Here is a 15,807-nt window from a genome sequence, read left to right on the forward strand (position 1 = left end):
GCTTGGATATTCGTTAGAGTGGCTTCCTGGGTTTGTGGATTATCCGGAAGGGAGTCTGAGGTTGGTTGGTGATGGTTAATGGGTTCTTGAGGAGGATAACTGAGGATAAAGATTATGGAATTAGGTAATTCAAACTGAGAGATTACCGGGATCAGTAAGTGATTGTGGATTATGTGACTGTGTAGCAAGTTGTCTTCCTCTTGGGGATGGCAGTTTGCAGATTCTCTCGAGAAGGTAACTGTGTATATGGCTTGAAGAATCAAGCGTGATGGTTATCTGGGAACAGCTGAACCAGCTTGGAGATCATTCTGGGATGAAAACCAAGTTTAAGGACTGCGGCAAGATATAACACCCAGTTTTCCAATTGTCCAAGAGTAGTTACCAACTTTTAGGGATCATTTTAGAAAGGGTGAGCACCTGGGCTAGTTGTCTAGAGAAAACTGACTGCGTTTGAGGATTATCTGGGGGGACACACAGGGAGCCCCTGGAATCATGAGGTCACTAAATCTGGGAGCTGAGACGGCCTTGAGAGACCCTTTCTGACGCACCCATTTTACCAGTTAGAAAACTAACCCCAGAGAGGGAAAGGACTTCCTTGAGGTCACACAGCACCCAGTTCAGTCTTCATCAATTAACCAATGTTTACTATGTGCCTCCTCTGTGCCAGGCACTATCTTGGGGCAGAGCTCACATTAGGAAACAAAACACAAAATCCCACCCTCGTGTGGCCAGCATGCTAGTGTGTGTGTGTATGTGGAGGAGGAGACCGTAAACACGTGAATGCATCAATAATATCATGTCAGCTATATGCTATGAATAATAATAAGGCAGGGGGAAGGGATATGGCTGGGGTGGAGGGTGATATTTTTGGCAGATGACCAGAGACCTGAAGAAAGTGAAGGAGCCGGCCATGGAGATATCAGGGGGAACAGACTGCCAGGCAGAGGGACCAGCATGGGCAAAGGCCCTGAGGTGGAAACATGCCTGGCGGATCTGATGTTAGAACACAGTGAGCCGGGGGGAGGAGAGTGGTGGCAAGCCAGGCTGGCGGCCTCTCCCATGTGCGGGAATGGATCTGGGCTGACCTGAGCGCCACCCTCCCCTCCCCAGGAGGTGGCGCTGTCGGGTCTGGAGCTCCCGGGCACCGTGGAGTCGGTGGAGGAGGCGTTGAAACGGCACAGGGATTTTCTCACCACGATGGAGCTGAACCAGCAAAAGATGCAGGTGGCCGCGCAGGCTGCCGAGGGCCTGCTGAGGCAGGGCAACGCCTACGGGGAGCAGGCCCAGGAGGCCGTGGCCCTGCTGCTGGAGAAGTAGGTCCCTCCGTCCCCAGGGGCACAGGGGAGGGCCGAGGGAGGTCGGGGTTCTGCTCCTTTCCATCACAATTTCTGCTTCTCTGCCCCTCTCTGATTTCTATTTAATTCCATCTTGTTTTAGATTTGATTTAAATTGATACTTACAATGAGATGTTTCTCTCCTGAGCCTGCCCTCAGCCTGGGATGGCTGGACGGGTTGTTAAATGTTAACATATTTTCCTAGATGCCCCAGCATCTGCCCTGCTGTCCTAGCCCCTCCCTGGGAACCCCGGGATGTCCCCAGACCCAGCAGCTAACAGCATACGCACAGGTGCTGTTCCAGCTTTCCCGATGGGACGGTGTCCCTGCCATGCTGGTTGTAGAATATTATGAATGAGCCCCTCCGACGGGCCCCAACTGCCCAGTTCTCTAGGAGGCACGCAGAGTGCATGTGTGTGTCTTTTTCACGCTTCCCTTGCACATGATCCTTCTCTGCTCTGTCGCCATCTGTCTCCCCATGCCCTCTCTCCTGTCTGTCCTCGCACTAACCAAGCAAAGACATTGAGCTTCTGCTGTGTGCCGGGCAGTATTCTAGGCCCTGAGCAAAACAGCATCCCCCCACCCCCCCAAAAAATCCCAGCCCTCGAGTAGAGTCCTCTAGAGGGTCTCCTCCAGGCCCACTTGTCTCTCTCTGTCACCGTCATTGTTTCTGCCCTTCCTGGTGACCCTAGCTTTCTCCTCTCTGGCATGATCCAGGCTGAAAGAAAGGTTAGCGCCCCTCCTTCTGTTTTCCTGTCTCCTGAAGGAGAGCACACCCAGTCACCCCGCTGCCACCTATAGCCCCAAGACCCCGGCCCCCCTTCTGTCTGGAGCTCAGGCATGCTTTCCCCCTAAATTCACGTGGGACGAGGCTGGAGTTTTCTAACTGAAACGTTCACAGGGATTTGATTCTGCTCCTGAAGATGCAAACTCATGATGGAGTGCCCCCAGCTCCCGGCCTGCTCTCTTTCTTCCTTGGTCTCACATTTCTCGAGTACCTGCTGTCTGCCAGGCTCTGCAGAACGAGGAGGAGGAGCCTGGAAGACTGCTCATTCTCGGATTCACTCATTCATTCCTCTCCAGTCATAGTTGCTCCTTCCATTCTGTTGTGTGTTCATTTATTCCTCAGCTGGTTAAACGGGTTCTGAGTCCGTGCTCTCTTGCACGCCCTGCATGGGGCAATGCTGGGCACACAGCGGTGACCAGGACAGAACATGATTCCTGCCCTCACAGAGCTTGCACACTATCTGACAAGGATGGCCCAGAGTGGTCAGGGCCGAGATGGGGGAAGCACAGGGGGCTGTGGGAGCCCAGAGGGGGCATCTGCCCCATGATTGTGCTGGGGGAGGCTGGGAACACAGCAGGAATTGAGACAAACCCAGTGCCTGCACCCCTCACCCCCAGGTCCCCTTCATTTACTCATCTACAGACACGTTTCCTACCCAGTGGAAGTAATGACACATCCTTTCACTGCAGGGAGGCCTTTCCACGCCCACAAGGGGGGCGGAACCATGCAGAGTTGGGGGCTGGGGCCCTGGGGTCAGACAGGGCCAGGTTCTAGTCCTAGCTCCACCCCTCAACCTGGGATTCAGGGCAAGTCACTTAGTCTCTCCCGGTGCCTCACCTCACTGGGAACCTGCCAGCCCTGTGTGCGGGGTGCTGTTATCTGCATTTTGCACATGAGGCTCAGAGAGGTCATTGACTTGCCCAAGGTCGCGGCCAGGAAGTGAACGCTGCCCTTTTCTCACCCTCCCAGAGAGGAGGCATGTTCCTCTTCCCTAGGACTGATGCTTCACACGGTGGCTGGGGAAGGTCTGGAGGGGTTGATTTCAGTTCCATTTCAGAGGCATTTCTAGTTCCTGGCTCCCAGGCAGGAGGAAGTCAGTACTTTGCTTGTGTGTGTCTGGTCCTTCCTATTCTCCTTCCAGCTCTGCCCCTGGCTCTCTCTGTAACTTCCTCTCACGCTCTCTGTCTCTTTGCCTCCATTCATCTATCCCTGTGTCTGTTTTCTTCTCTCTCTCTCTCCCTGTTTTTGTCTAACTCCGTCTCATCTCTGTTGTCTTCTGCCTCTCTCTGTCTTTCTCAGTCTCTTGACTTTTGTTTCTGTCATCTTTCTTTCTCTCTGCTTCTGTCTCTCTTTCATTCATTCAACAAATATGTATTGAGCACCTACTGTGTGCCAGGCCCTTTTCCTAGGCATTGGGGATACAGCGGTGACCAAAACAGACAAAAATTCGTGCCCTCGACATCCTAGTGGGGGAGACAGAGAAGATATAGAAGTAACATATACCGTGTGTTGGATGGTGTTAAGTGCGAAGGAGAAAATTAAAGAAAGAAAGAAAGCCAGAAAGTGTTGGGGACTGGTTAGGAAGGGCCTCACTGAGAAGGTGACATCTGAATAGACGCTGTGGGGAAGAGCATTCCAGGCAGAGGGAATAGCCAGTGCCAAGGCCCTGAGGTGGGAGTGGCTTGTTCAAGGCACAGCAAAGTCAGATGTTCCCAGCCCCCTCCACCAGGCCTCTTGGCCCTTTGCCTTGCACTGTGGGCAGCAGGCCAGGCTGCCCGGGGCTGCGGTTCTGGCCCACTCCAGGGTGAGGGGGCCTGGGTCCAGCCTGGCCAGTTCACTCAGGCCAAGGACCTGCCCCTCCTTGCCAGCACACCTTCCCACCTTCCCTGTGGCTGTCCCTGCCCTGACTCTCTGTCACTTTCCCTCTCTCTGCCCCCTTCTCTCTCTCTGCCACTACCCCTGCTCCATTTCTTTCCTTGTTGTTCCCTGTTTTCTCTCTCCCTGAGTCTCCCTCTGTCTCTCTCTAGGTCTCTGGCAGTTGCTCCCTCTTGAGGTCTCTGTTTCTCTTTGTCTCTGGTCTTGTGTCTAAGTATGTGTCTCTGTTTCTCTCTCTCTCTAGGCCTTTGCCCCCCTCTCTCTCTCTGAGTCTGTCTCTCCTTCCTAATCTCTCTTTCTCTCTAGGTGTCTCTCACTCTAAGTTTTTGTCTCTTGGTATCTCTGTAGGTCTCTGTTATCTCTCCTCTGGACTTGTGTCTCTCTGTCTCTTTCTTTGTGTGTCTCTAAGTGTCTGTATCTCTTTCTTTCCAGATGTCTATCTCCCTCCCTGTTTCTTCCATCGTCTCTCTCTCTCTCTGCCCCTCTCCAGCTCTGTCCCTGCTCTGCCCCCACTGATGGTTCTTTGTCCCTCCCCCCATCCGCACTTTGCTTTCTCCTCCTTCTTGATCTTACGTATGCCCCAGGTTCCTAGCCCTGCCAGGCACGATGCCCTCACAGCCCTACTGACAGCACCTCCCGACCCAGGCTTCCCCCAGCCCCTATCTCCCCATCCCCAGGAGCCAAGAAAACCAACTACGGGCCCAGCAATGGATGCAGAAGCTACACGACCAACTTGAGCTGCAGCACTTCCTCCGAGACTGCCACGAGGTAGGAACTCCAGCTGTGCTGGGCACAGTTACTTCTTTCCTAGGGAGGGAAGTGCTCCGGGGCAGAGAGGTGGGTAGGGGCGCCGTGGGGTGGGCACGCCCCGTCCAAGTGGGTCGAAGAGCGATGTTCACTCTGCGCCGCCAGGGGGCGCGTGGGTCCTGGCCTCAGTGCGCATGCTTTGCAGGTCCTTCCTCCGCCCACGCGGGGGCCGGGGAAGGAGGGAGAGGCCCTGGGCGCCCCTGGCAACGGCGCGCGTCCGCGCCTACGGGTCCCGCGGGGACGCGCGCTGATCTCATCTTTCACTCAGGAGATTTGTGAGAAGCGCCCTGCTGGGGAAAGGGGCGGGAGACCGGGAACGGGCAGGGGAGGCGTGGACCAGCGGCCCGGAGCGCAACTTCGGTCAGAGATGCTCCAGAACCAAGCCTTCACCTTTTTAAAAAAAGTGTCTAGGAATCAAGCTCTGTCCCTTTAGAGATGATCTACACACCTGTAAGGATCGCCCCAAAACAGAGGTGGTCCAGGTCCCCTTCCACATTAGAGACGGTTCAGGAGACACGCTGCCTCCCCCTTTGTCCCCCTACATTCCATAGAAAATGTTCTGGACTCTGACCATATAAGAGATGGCCCCATTAGAGATCGCCCAGTAAACATTTTCCTAACCCCAACCAGAGATGTTCCCGACCTCATCCATCTACCTGACCTAGGCTCATCGCCCCCCCCCCATGATGATACGGTACCTAAATTTCCCCCAACCAAAGATGGTTCCTGAACCAGGCCCCGATACCCCCAATTGAAGATGATTTGACTTCCTCCATGGTGAACCCCCGTGGGATATTGTTCTCCCTACATATGAAATGCACAAGGGCCTCCATAACCCCCACCCCACATAACTCAAGTCCATTGGAGACGGGTCTGACAATCAAGCCCACTAGAGATGGGTCCAGGAACCCCTTGTCCCCCTCCTTCCCATTGGAGATTATTCTGGACTGAAGTCTGATAAGAGGGACCCCCTCCCATATCCTCTGCCCCTGAATAGCTGAGGTATCCAGGAATCTGAGTCCCGTCCCATTAGGGATGGTTCAGGAGCCCATCCCACCCCCACCTTCACGTAGTGGAGGTAGCCCAGGCCCCAGGCACCCCTCCTGCCATTCGGTTTGGTCCAGGAGCCCCTTCCCCCTCTCGTGAGATTGTTCTAGACCAAGTAGCAATCATCAGAGATGGCGCAGGAACCCCCCCGCCCCGTGCTTTAAGGAGGGTGGTGATTCCTCTACCCCCAACTGGGGCCCAGCAAGGAGGCGGGCACGGAGGCAGGCAGGGGGCGCGCGCGGGCGGGCGCGCTGCCGCGGCGCGGGGGCGGGGGAGGGGGCGCGCGTCCGCCAGAGCCTCAGCCGTCGCCACCGCTGCCGCCGCCGTCGCAGTGGAGGGGCGAGAGCCCGCCCGCCCGCCGCAGGGACGCCCCGCCAACGCCGCTGCCACTCCAGGTCTCGGGGGCGCCCAGGGGAGGGGGCTGACGCGCGCCCCTGCCGAGGCGGGCGGGGGAGGGGGCTTGGGCGCGTGCCCGTGCGCCGAGGCCGCGGGAGGGAGGGGCGCGGGCGGCGCGGAGGCGGGTCGGCCGGGCGCAGGGACCCCAGCCCCGGGGAGGGGCAGGGACTCCGGGAGCTGTCCGCGGTGCTGCTGCGGGCGGGACTGAGGGACCGGGTCCCAAGGGAGAAAGCGAAAAAAGGAGGACTTTAAGGCTATTCCTAGGGTAGTGTGGGTTTGCCCCGAGGGTGAAGGGGTCTCAGGGCCTCTAGGGGGTTCTCCCCTGGGTAATGGGGGATCTGGGTAGGGGGACTCCCATCCTTTTGGGGGATTCTTCCTTGGTTCTTACCGGATCTATCTTAGCCTTAGATGATGGGGGCGAATCACTTTTGCGGGGGGGGTCTGCCTTGGGCGATGAGGTCTTGGACTTGCTCTGGGGTTTGGGGGGCTCTGACTTTTGGGGGCTTTTTCTTGGTTGTTGGGGACTCTAGCTTTGCCCTCAGTGAGGGGGGTCAGTCAGTTTTGGGGGGCTTTACCTTGATGACGGAGTACCCTCTCCTATAGGGGCTTTGCCTTCACTGTGAGCGCTGGCTGCCACTGGCCAGCTCTTCCCTCTGTGTCGGGAACCTGTGAACCGAGTTGGGGGATTTGGCATGTAACTTGGCTCTAGTGTGTGTGTGTGTGAGGGAGTCTGAAGCTGTCCTGGACCCCTGGGGAGCACATGCTCGGGGGACTCCGGGTGGGGTTTGGCCGGCTCGGGGTTTGTCCTTGGCTATGACTGCATTTACCTCCTGGGACCGACAAGCTGGAGTCCGTTTTTTTTTTTTTTTTTTTTTTTGCAGGAGGGAGGAGGAGGATCTTGTGACTGAGGGGGGGAGGAGAAAGGGGAGGAGCAAACCGTCCCATGTGTCAGGTTTGGTCATGAGTGGGGAGGTTCTGGCTTGGGGGACAAGTCATATTTTGGGGGGTCTCAGAAAGCAGCCTTGTGATTGGTCCTGCTCCAGGCGCTGAGAGGGGCTCATTCTTGATGCTTGCATTTGGATGAATGGTTTTGTTAGTGAGTGGGGGAACTAGAACTGGCTTTAATTTGGGAGGGGGGATGCCTGGGAAGGTTCTATCTGGTCCATGTCGGGGAGCCTGGGGCTGGAGTTTGGGGGCGGCTCATTTCGGGAGCCAGAAGGCAGCCCTGTTGCTTGCATTTGGGGGGTTGGCTTTGGTTGGGAGCTAGAATTGGTCATGGTTTTGGGCTGGATCTTCAGGGCTGGATTTGGGGAGTCCTGTGGGCTCCTTAGGAAAGCTGGATCTGGGTTGTGGGGAATGGGTCTCCTGGAGATGGGAGGGCTGGTTTGGTTACTAGACTTGACACCAGTTGGGAGGTTGTTTAGGGGTTCATCTGGCCGTATTGGGGGGCTGGGGCTAGATATGGGGGCTTCACTTGATATTCTTGGGAATGAGTTGGGGATCTAGAATTGGTGCTTATTGGAGGTGGCTGAGACTGGATTGAAGGGTCTAAGTGTTGCTATTGGGGGGTGCACATTGGATGTGAGCTAAATTAGTTTGGAGGTTTGATTTGGCTGTGGGTTGGGGGAGGCTGGGTGGCCCAGGAGCCCTGCCTTGGAGTTTAAGGTTTCTGGGGAGTTGAGAAGGCTGCTCTGAGGACAGGAGGGCTAAGGGATGGGGCATTCTGGGGACCCTTCCGTCCATCCTCCACTGCCTGGAAAGAGCCTGAGCTGGCCCCCCGCCACATAAAGGCTTCACTTGCAAAGGTTTTTCCATCCCTTTCTCCCCTGCCTCAAACCTAGCATCCTAGTCCCTGAACCTGGGACATCCCAGAGGGGATGGGGAGCTATGCCGGGTTGGGGGAACCAGCTGAGCCCTTCCCCTTGTCCTGCACAGCTGGATGGCTGGATCCACGAGAAGATGCTGATGGCGCGAGATGGCACGCGGGAAGACGGCCACAAGCTGCATAAGAGATGGCTCCGGCACCAGGCATTCATGGCCGAGCTGGCTCAGAATAAGGAGTGGCTGGAGAAGATCGAGAGGGTGAGGATGCCGAAGGCCCCTCCACCCATGTCAGGTGCCGGAGGCCTCCAGGGCACCCACATGTCATCTCCTACACCCTCCACTGCCCGTCTGCTGTTCTCACGCCTCTGAAGTAGCTCAGATCATTTCCACATCTGCTCCTAGCTGTGTGGCTTTGAGCCATTCATGTAACCTCTTTGAGCCTCAGTTTGCCCATCTGTAAAGTGGCCAGAATCTCTTCTGCATGGTGCCCACACTCTCCTGCTTGTTAAAAATTTCACTCCTTCCTGTAACCTCCACCCCAGGCTTCCTTCTACACCATTTGGAGCATCTAAGATGGAAGGTCAGGTAGATAGGCTGGGGAAGCCCTGGGAAGCCCAGAGTGAATGTGAACTTCGTTTTCCTACAACCGTGGGTTCTAATTGTGTCTGTGCCTCTTACCAGCTGTGTGGCTTTGGGGAACTGTGCTAACCTCCTTGAGCCTCAGTTTGCTCTGCTTTAAAATTAAGGAAGTAATAAATATTGCTACTTCCCGGGGCTCTTGTGCACATAACGTGCTTAACACGAAGCTAGGCACCTAGGAGCCGTAATTGCTATGGTATTTATTTTTAATATGTAGTGTGATATATGTGGCTCTAGGCCAACAGATATTGGAGCTTGACTTTTGTCTTGGAGGGACCCAGGCAGATGTTTGCTCCAACCCTCAACCCTGAAAACTGTCCCCTATGCTGGCTGAGCCCCTACACCTGCAGCCCTGGATACCCCCACTCTTCTGACTCAAATAGAGTCACCCAGGTCGGCCTTAAACCCTTAAATGGCCGTTGATGCCCCCTAAATGGCAGCACGTGGCAAAGCCACTCTTCTTGATTTCGAGTTTAATGGAAGTTCATTTCCGTTGCCTCTCTCTCTCTGTCTCTTTCTTCTGTCTCTCTCTCGCCCCTCTTGTGTTTCTTGTGGTCCTCCCCCCGTGTTTCCGACTTTGTTTGGGTGTCTCTGTGTCCATCACTCTATGCCTGCCTCTCCCTGTCTCCTTCCCATGTCTCTGTTTGTATCTCTCTGTCTCCCTCCTCACACCTCTGTCTGTCTGTCTCTCCTTGTCTCTCTTCCCATGCCTTGGTCCCTCCATCTCCGGGCCTGTCTCTGCAACCCTCATGTCTGTGTCTCGGTGTGTCTCCAATTCCTTATCTCTCTCTCTCGCCTCATCTCTGCCTGTGTCCTGTTGCCCCCATATTTCTCTGTCCCTCTCCACCATCCATGCCCTTCCCCTCGCTTCCTGCGTGCCACCCATCTGGGGCAGGAGGGCCAGCAACTGATGCAGGAGAAGCCAGAGCTGGCAGCGTCGGTGCGGAAGAAGCTGGGCGAGATCCGGCAGTGCTGGGCGGAGCTGGAGAGCACCACCCAGGCCAAGGCACGGCAGCTCTTTGAGGCCAGCAAGGCCGACCAGCTGGTGCAGAGCTTCGCTGAGCTGGACAAGAAGCTCCTTCACATGGAAAGCCAGCTGCAAGACGTGGACCCTGGAGGCGACCTGGCCACCGTCAACAGCCAACTCAAAAAGCTTCAGGTATGCCCTGGCCGTCCCAGGTGGGGGCGTTTTATGCCACCGTGGGGCCCAAGTCAGGGTCAGGCTCTGCTCAAGGTATTCCAAGCAGAGGGAATTTAATACAGGGATTTATTTCAAATGTTCTAGAAGGGCTAGAAGCAGAAAGGGAGTACTGAGGCAATCCAGCTAATGGTAACTGTTGGAAGCAGCCACCACCCCTCGGGCATGGGGTACAAAGGGGAGAGGAAGGATTCAGACCCGAGAAGCAGTAGGTAGAGAACCAGCCCACGGAGTGTCTCACAGGACCCTGACGCCTGTTTCCCGGGTGGAGAAACCAAGGCCCAGAGGTAGGGGAATGGCTTTGCACAGAATAATAGTGACCTTCCTGGAGTGCTTCCTCTGCCTCCGTGCTGAGATCTCACTGACTCCTCCCAGCAACCCTACGAGATTGGTACTGTTATTATCCCACGTTTTACCAGTGGGGAAACTGAGGCACAGAAGGTGAAGCACCTGGCCCAAGGACGCATAGCTAGCTGGTGTTCCCCTTACAAAACAGGGGGCTCTTAGAGAACAGACGTAGTGTCTGCTTTATCTCCGCTCCTAGCTTGGCAGCCGGTGGATGCTCAGTATCTGACCGTTTGACCTGAATGACTGGAAGTGTGAACGTGGGTGTTGCGTCTCACCTCCTGGGGTGTGACGGCTCCTGGCTTTCTGTGCCAGGAACAATGCCTGACTGTGACTGGCTGGAAACAGGCTCTGGGAGGTGAACTTACTGGCCCAGGGTGGCAAGTGGCAGAGCCTGGATTGAAACCCAGGTGTCTCACTCTTCACTGCCCCTTTGATGCGCTTCCTGCATAGTTAGGCTTCTAAAGTGCTTGGCATTGGTAAAAAAAAAAAGTCAACTCATAATAAAAGCATAATGACGCTAATTAGTATTTATTCCTTCATCTGTCCAGCAAGTCTTTATTGAGCACCTACTGTATGCCCAGTGCTTTTCTAGGTGCTGGAATACAGCACTGGGCAAAACTGACCAAAAATCACTTCCCTATTGGGGCCAGCCCCGTGGCGTAGTGGTTAAGTTCAGCACGCTCCGCTTTGGCAGCCCGGGGTTCAGTTCCTGGGTGCGGACCTACACCACTCGGCAGCGGCCATGCTGTGGAGGCGTCTCACATGAAAAACAGAGGAAGATTGGCAACAGATGTTAGCTCAGGGTGAATCTTCCTCAGCAAAAAAAAAAAAAAATCATCACTACCCTGTTGGGGCTTACATTCTGCGGTGGGGAGACAGGCCAATCACCAAAGAGGTAAGCAGATCGGAATACGATGCCAGTGACGTCACTGCTTCATATACATCAGCAGGTCTCAAATGCCTTGATCTCCAGGACCCCTTTACAATCTTGCAAATCATTGCGATCCCCAAAGAGCTTTTGTGTATGTGGATTATACCAATTTGAAATGTACTATATTAACAATCAAAACTGAGACATATTTAAATGATTGAGTCATTTAAAAATATCAATAACAAATCCATCACTTATTGCACCCCAAAGAATTCTTTTATGAAGACTAACTCTTTTCCAAGACGAAAGAAAATGTAGTCAGAAGATGGGCGCTGGTTTCAATGTCGCAGCTCTCTCTCATGTCTGGCTTAGTAGAAGAACGCGGATTCCCACCTCTGCTTCTGCGTTCAATCTGTTGCTCTAGCGCGCGTCATATGGTCCCTGCAAAACCCCGCTGTGCACTGAGGAGATAAAGGCAAATAACTCCTTAGTATTTTTTGTGTGTGTGAGGAAGATCAGCCCTGAGCTAACATCCGTTGCCAATCCTCCTCTTTTTGCTGAGGAAGACTGGCCCTGGGCTAACATCCGTGCCCATCTTCCTCTACTTTATATGGACGCCGCCACAGCATGGCTTGATAAGTGGTGCGTAGGTCCATGCCCGGATCCGAACCTGTGAACCCCGGGCCGCTGAAGCGGAACGCGCGAATTTAACTGCTACACCACAGGGCCGGCCCCTCCTTAGTACTTTTATAAAAATGGTTGTAACCTTGCAGACCCTTTGAAAAGATCTTAGGGATCCCCAGGAGCCCCCGGCCCACACTTTGAGAACCGCTGTTGTATACTACATGCCAGGCATTGATAACTCCCCCTCCTCCCCAGCAGGCGTACGAGGTGGGTGCTCGTGTATGCGTGAGAAAACCACAGCACGGAAAGGATCCACGGCTCACCCAGGGTCACACAACCACTAGGTGGCCATTCAGGACCATGTTCAGTTCCTGTCCACCCTCCTCCCTTGATACTCCCAGGCCACAGTGGGGAAGGTGGCCCTCTCACTGGCCTGTGAAGAATCAATCACTGCTTGAGGTCCAGACCCCACAGGCTGGGCAGGCTGTGGACACCTGGGGATGATGTGGCCCCAAGTCTGCTCTGAGGGAGTGCCCAGACCATCAGCAGAGACAAGTGGTGGCCTAGACGGTCAGACAGAGAAGGGAGCAGGCAGTACAAGCAGCCAGGGCCTGAGTGATGAAAGCTTGGGCAGGGGAGGCAGACAGACTGGGGTTCAAATCCCACCCAGGGCATGTGTTCAGCCAGTCCCTGAGCCTCTTTTGTCAGATGTTAGCTCAGGATGAATCTTCCTCAGCAAAAAAAAAGAAAGAAAGGAAGAAAGAATGGCAGCCAGCCTTGGCACTGCTGCAGGGAGGGGCCGGGAAACGATGCCCCGGCTTGTCTCCTCTCTCTGTCCGGTCTCCTGCGGGCTCCTCTTAATCCAACCAGGGCCGACTTCATGGGTGCATTCGTGCAGGGCCCCACACTTTTAATGCTCTGCTGTCACTGTGTTGAAATTCTTAATAATGTTTGAACAAAGGGCCCTACGTTTTCATTTTGCGCTGGGCCCCGCAAAGTCTGTAGCCAGTCCTGAGTCCAGCCCACCTGGAAGCCGGAAGGCAGGAGAGCCAGTTGGTGCTGTCCATACAGGTCGGCCCCCCGGGGCACAGAGCAGGGTGGAGAAGCTTGGACTGTGGGTCAGCAGGGGTAAATGAAGACACCCAGCGCAGCAGCGACTATTACTAGGATTACTAATGGTCTTACCATGATTATGAGCTCTTCCCTGGCAGCTTATTGCAGTGGGTAAAGGCACAGACTCGGGACTCAGGTGGGTCTGGGTTGGAATCACAGCTCCGCCACTGACCAGCTGTGGGATGCTAGGCAAGTGGCTTTGCCTCTGGCTCTGAGCCTCGGGTGCCTCATCTGTGCGACAGAAAGCACCCTAATGCTAAGCAAGACTGTGAAAGGCAGTGTAGCACCACCGTCAAGGCCGTGGGTGCTGGTGCCCAGCTGCCTGGGGTCAGGCCCTGCCTCTATGACTTACCAACGGGGTGACCTGGAAATTACTGTTCTCTTTGCACCTCAGTTTCTTCTTCAGTAAAATGGGTGTAATAACAGTACAGACCTCATATGGACATTGTGAAGGTTACAAGACATAATGCATAAAGTAATTTCAGAATTGCTGATGCAACTAATCTGAGATTCAGTATTTGCTTGCAAGTGTTTAAATTTTAATTGTCTTCAACCAGAAGGTATATATCATCACTATACTGTGTTCAAAAGTTGCTCCGGCCAGTTATTTCCTCCCTTTCAGTGTGGTTATGTTATTTATGTGAAACAGTTGTTTATTTGTTTGTTTATATTACATTTGGGGCATTCCCCCCACACATATACCTTTTTAGAAACGTGTTTTGGAGGGTGATATAGGAAACATTAATTCAGTGTTAGAAGTTAGAACTCTCTTCAGTTCACTTGATCTTGCTGAATTGCTTGCCCCAGTCCTGGTGCCCGTTGATGCTCTCTCCCCAGTGGCAAATGAGAGTTCCTATTTCTGCCCATACTTGGCCACACTTGGTATTGTCAGACCTTGTAGATTTTTCCCAGTCTGATGGATGAGGGTTTGCATTTGCATGAGGGGAACTGGTGAGCTGGAGTATCCTTGTCTCTCTTTGGCCACTTAGGTGGCAGAGGGAGAATTTGGGGCCTCCTGCTCTAGCAGAGATCAGAGTTGGCCTGTCCCTCCCCAGGGTGCGTGTAGCTTATTGTTCAAGGGCGAGAATGGGGCCCAGAGGGGACAAGGGAGTGGTTCAAGGTCACACAGCAATGGGCATCAGCAGCAGGCCCCAGTACAGGACTCCTGGACCCTTTCCCCAGCAGAGGGAGCCCGAGGCGGCGAGTGACCCAGTGGGCGGTGGCCAGATGGAGCCCAGCTGGGCCTCAGGAGCTGCCGCTGGGGAGAGGAGGGGCCTCCCAGGGCCCGATGTCCTGTGGGGCCTGCCTGAGAGCCCAGACGCTGGGCAGATGCAGGAGGGAGGGACGGCTGCCGTCCAGCCCGCACATTTCCTGGCTGTCCCGCCGGGGCCAGGCTGGGCTAGGGGAGGTGCTGGCTCCGGGTCTGAGGGGGTGTGGATGTGTGAGTGATCTGTCCCCTTTCTGCCTCCTTCTGGGCCTGTCTCTCAGTCCGGCCCCCCCGGTTCCTCTGTGTCTCTGTTTCTCTTAGTTTCTGTCTCTCCCATCTCTGTCTTTCTCATCTCTCTATCTTCGTCCTTCTGTCTCCATCTCTGTGTCTCTTTCTCTTTATTTCTCTGTCTTACTCTCTCATTCTCTTCTCTCTGTTTCTTTTTATTTCAGTTCTCCATCTCTGCCTCTCTCCCTTATCCCTGTGTCCTTCTCCTGTCCTCCCCCTTGTCCCCCCCCCCCCAGCCACTGCAGCAGGCTTCCTGGGACCCCACCTCCCAGGTCTAGGGCATGTGACCCAGAGTCCTCTCGGGGCCTCCTGCCCGATTGGCCTTCCTGGCTGAGGGGCCAGATGGTGGCGTCCCAAGCCCCCGCTTTCCCAGTCCTCAGGGGCCCGGCCAGCTGGTCTGGCTCAGCCCCCAGCTCCTGCTTGGGGAGGGAGGCTGGTCTCCCGCCATCTGAGGGGACGAGCCAGGGAAAAACACACTGGAGACTTTGCAGCTGCTGGGCTGAGTCCCTGGGGACTCCTTACAGCCACCCTGAGCGAGGCTCTTTCCCTGGCCAAGGCGCTCCCTCCTCCCCCTTTTCCTTCTGCGTCCCACATTTCTTCATCTAGCTCAGCACGGCCCAGGGGAAGAGTCCACACTCAGGAGCTACACAGGCCAGAGTTTGAATCCCCATTCCATGGCTGTGTGACCGAGGGCAAGTGACCCCACCTTTCTGAGCCTCATCATCCCGAATGACAGAGAAGCAGAGTGACCAAGAGCCATGAGGGTTTTGTGGTCACGTGGTCCTGGGTTCAAATTCGGGCTCTGGCAGTTTTTTCTCTGGACTGGTGACTGCTCCTCTCTGAGCCTCAGTTTCCCCAACCGGAAAATGGGAAGGCAGCAAGGTGGATCTGAGTGGGAGTTGCGTTGATCTGGGTTCAGGACTTGCTGTATCACTACCTACATTGCCTGAGGTTTTTTGGAAGTAGGTTCCTCTCTTGTTTTGTTTTTTGACTTTTGATGTCTTTTTTAAAAATTTAGGTCTAGCCCCAATGGCCTAGTGGTTCAAATTCAGTGCGCTCTGCTTCGGCAGCCCGGGTTTGGTTTCTGGATGTGGAACCACACCACCCGTCTGTCAGTGGCCATGCTGTGGCGGTGGCTCACGTTAAAAAAAAAAAAAATAGGATGATTGGCAGCAGATGTTAGCTCAGGGCGAATCTTGCCCAGCAAAAATAAATAAATAAATAAATAGAGATTTAATTTCGTACCATAAAACGCACACTTGTAAAGTGTACAATTTAGTGGTTTTTAATAAATTTGGGAAGTTGAGCAACTCTCCACACTAACTAATTCCAGAACAATTTCATCACCTCAAAAAGAAACCGTGTACCCATGAACTCCCTCTACTAATCTACTTTCTGTCTTTAGATTTACCTGTTTTGGACATTTCATATAAATGGAATTATATAACA

General features: G+C 54.4%; 1 protein-coding gene across 1 annotated transcript in view; it reads left to right on the top strand.

Moving 5' to 3' along the window:
- The window catches only part of SPTBN4 (spectrin beta, non-erythrocytic 4), a 70,287-nt gene that overhangs the window by 31,266 nt on the left and 23,214 nt on the right, over window positions 1-15,807 (top strand). Inside the window, exons 16-19 of the mRNA XM_058529350.1 lie at window positions 1,111-1,313; window positions 4,674-4,764; window positions 8,182-8,328; window positions 9,605-9,868. Of these exons, the coding sequence (XP_058385333.1) occupies window positions 1,111-1,313; window positions 4,674-4,764; window positions 8,182-8,328; window positions 9,605-9,868 (705 nt within the window). The remainder of the gene's footprint in view (window positions 1-1,110; window positions 1,314-4,673; window positions 4,765-8,181; window positions 8,329-9,604; window positions 9,869-15,807) is intronic.

Source organism: Diceros bicornis, chromosome 34 (assembly GCF_020826845.1).
Source record: "Diceros bicornis minor isolate mBicDic1 chromosome 34, mDicBic1.mat.cur, whole genome shotgun sequence".
NCBI lineage: Eukaryota > Metazoa > Chordata > Mammalia > Perissodactyla > Rhinocerotidae > Diceros > Diceros bicornis.